The 2,556-nt window shown below is 41.1% G+C and overlaps 1 protein-coding gene across 1 annotated transcript; it reads right to left on the bottom strand.

The window, feature by feature from the left end:
- Window positions 1-502: 502 nt before the first annotated feature.
- LOC112684765 (malate dehydrogenase, cytoplasmic-like) lies at window positions 503-1,981 on the bottom strand. The gene has a single exon (XM_025556428.1). The coding sequence runs from the start codon at window positions 1,979-1,981 to the stop codon at window positions 503-505; it is 1,479 nt and encodes a 492-aa protein (XP_025412213.1).
- Between the last annotated feature and the right edge of the window lie 575 nt (window positions 1,982-2,556).

Genomic DNA, 2,556 nt, shown 5'->3' with positions numbered 1-2,556 from the left:
AAAGATGCTGATTCGATGGAAAAATTTTATATTATCGGCAATCATGAGTAATTGTCAGTGCTTTAGTATACTTTTAACGCTGTTTACAAATAAAGAGAAGAGAATCGGAGACCAATTCCTACCTAGAAGGACACCTGACTTTATATTCACTAGTTTAGAGTAAACACCGTTAGTTTTTACATATTGTGTTCCATTGAAAAAATATGAGCTAAACCAAGATATCAGCAGGTCCCCAAAGCCTATTAATTTTAGTACCGCTATTAGTGCAGAGTTATACACGATCAAACGCTTTTTTTTTTTTGTAAACTTATATTTATTTATTTTTAAATTAAATAATCATAACCTAAATGTAATCAGTATAATTTTCTAAACCAATAATTATTAAATAATAATTAGTTTTAACTGGAAATTAAATAATTTGGTTTACGATTATAAAACGATTATTTTATATTGATCCAAATAATAATATTATTAGTCGAAAAGGTAGTACCGAAACAACTGTTTAAGAAAATTTGTCGATGGCAGTTTTCCACCATAGTCTAGGTGATTTTGAGTATTTATGAAATCTTTTCCCAAGATCATATTCAATAATTATCTCTATGGCTTTGGACACTATGTCCTTCAATATGTATCGATCGGGTGGTAAAAAATCCGTGTCCGGTTTCCATTCACCGTTGTCCAAATAAACTTGTTGAGAGACGAACATACCGAACGGTAAGCCAAACGTTCCGTCTGAAAATATCGCCGCGCTGATTGTCTTGTTCTCGCTTTGAAACCATTCCGATATCATTGCCACGGCCGCACGTACTTCGGGCGAATAATTCGAAAGGAATTCCGATCCGACGACCGGACTACGTTCGTCGCCTCCGTTAATCTCTTCGTCCATGTCGTAACCGGCCTTCGACATCAAGTACTTGTGACACGTTTGATGGTCTCCGCTGTCGGGCGCCTCCCCACGTGCCGGCGACTTACCACGGTCGCGGTGGTACACAGTGTGGTACCAGTCGACGTATTTCTTCGCGCCAACGAAGCCCCAGACCGGCGGACAGTGTAGATCCGAAATCGGAACGCCCGTGGCCGCGGAAATGTTTGGCAGCGCTTTCATACCGTAGTGGCCGGTCACCCCGACGATGTTGTACAGGTATACGTTGTGTGCGTATTCGGCCAACACGCTCAGATTGAAACACAACGTGTCCATGTTCATCAGTATCACCTTGCAGAACTCCGGGCAGTGGCGGTTGAGTATGGAGGCCAAAGATCTCATCGCGTTGTAGTTTCGGTTCATCCGTTGCTTCTCCGACTTTTCGTCGTCTTCCCCGTTCCTGTCACCCATCACGACGAGTAAATCGCATTTCGACAAACATTCCTCGACGTTGTTGACCACCGTCACGGCTTTGCGACCACGGACGTTGAATTCCGCGTCAACGATTTCGTTTTTGATTTTTCTTAGGTCACCACGCTTGTTTGGATCGCAATTGTGTAAGTATATCGAAACGCCACCGTCGGTGTGCAACTGTTTCAATTGCAGCAGCTCAGATACCAGGTAACAGGACGACGGGTAAACGGCGCCGGTCAAACACACTCCTCTCGGCGCTACTCGTTGCACCGTTGACGCTCGTGCGGCCATTATGAACTTCATTTTCTTCTCGTTGTCCTTTGCCATTTTCATTTTTAGTTTTCGGTCCAACCGCGTATCGATGTTATAGTTTTCTTTGAGCATTTCGAAAAATTCGTCTATTCCGCCGATCAAATGATATGGACCGTTCGAGTTGCTTATGCGTTTCCACACTAACGGATTCTTGTTGCAAGTCCAATTTCGTTCTCTGCAAAACCGTTGCTGCCACGCTAGGTATTCCTCTTCGGTTTTCGCCCAGACTTCGTGCGACCAGTAGGGAAGGGATTGTTTTAAATTGTCGGCGACGAGTACAACATGACCAAAGTCCGGTGATTTTGGCACACCGGCGATGTAGTACGTATACATTGAGCGGTGCGTGAAATTGGATCGATAGAGGTTAGGCTACTCGGGGCTGCAGCGTACAAAAACGACGGCGGAGCTCAGTGCACGACGATTTACGAATTTCTAGAAGTAGACGATTATAATCGACGCGTTAGTTTACATGGATACTGAGAAACGCAGATTATTATTTCTTCGTGGATACATTTTCTCAAATGGTCACGTTAGACCTAACAGTCACAAATCGGTTTACGTACAGCATTGATTTATTATTGTCGAATATCAACGTATGGGATCAACGCAGTGAAATTTAATAATGCACAAATCGATTTAGTCTTCTGTTCGAGAAGTATCATTCGAAAAAACAATGATTTACCTACTTAGATATACGATGTAGACTGTAACGATAAAATCACGAATTTATAATGAACGTATACGGAAAACATAAATCTAAATTATGAAGTGATATTATTTTTCTTGAACAGTTTTTGTGAGAAACGAAAAAACTTATAAATGCCGGTGTATAAAATGTCTCTCCAATATCGATAAAAAAAAAAAAAATAAAAAAAACAAGAATTAATTATGAAACATAAAAAAATAAT

The sequence above is a fragment of the Sipha flava genome, unplaced genomic scaffold, assembly GCF_003268045.1.
Source record: "Sipha flava isolate LNK unplaced genomic scaffold, YSA_version1 257_pilon_pilon, whole genome shotgun sequence".
Taxonomy (NCBI): domain Eukaryota; kingdom Metazoa; phylum Arthropoda; class Insecta; order Hemiptera; family Aphididae; genus Sipha; species Sipha flava.
This window is presented reverse-complemented; position numbering and strand designations above follow the sequence as displayed.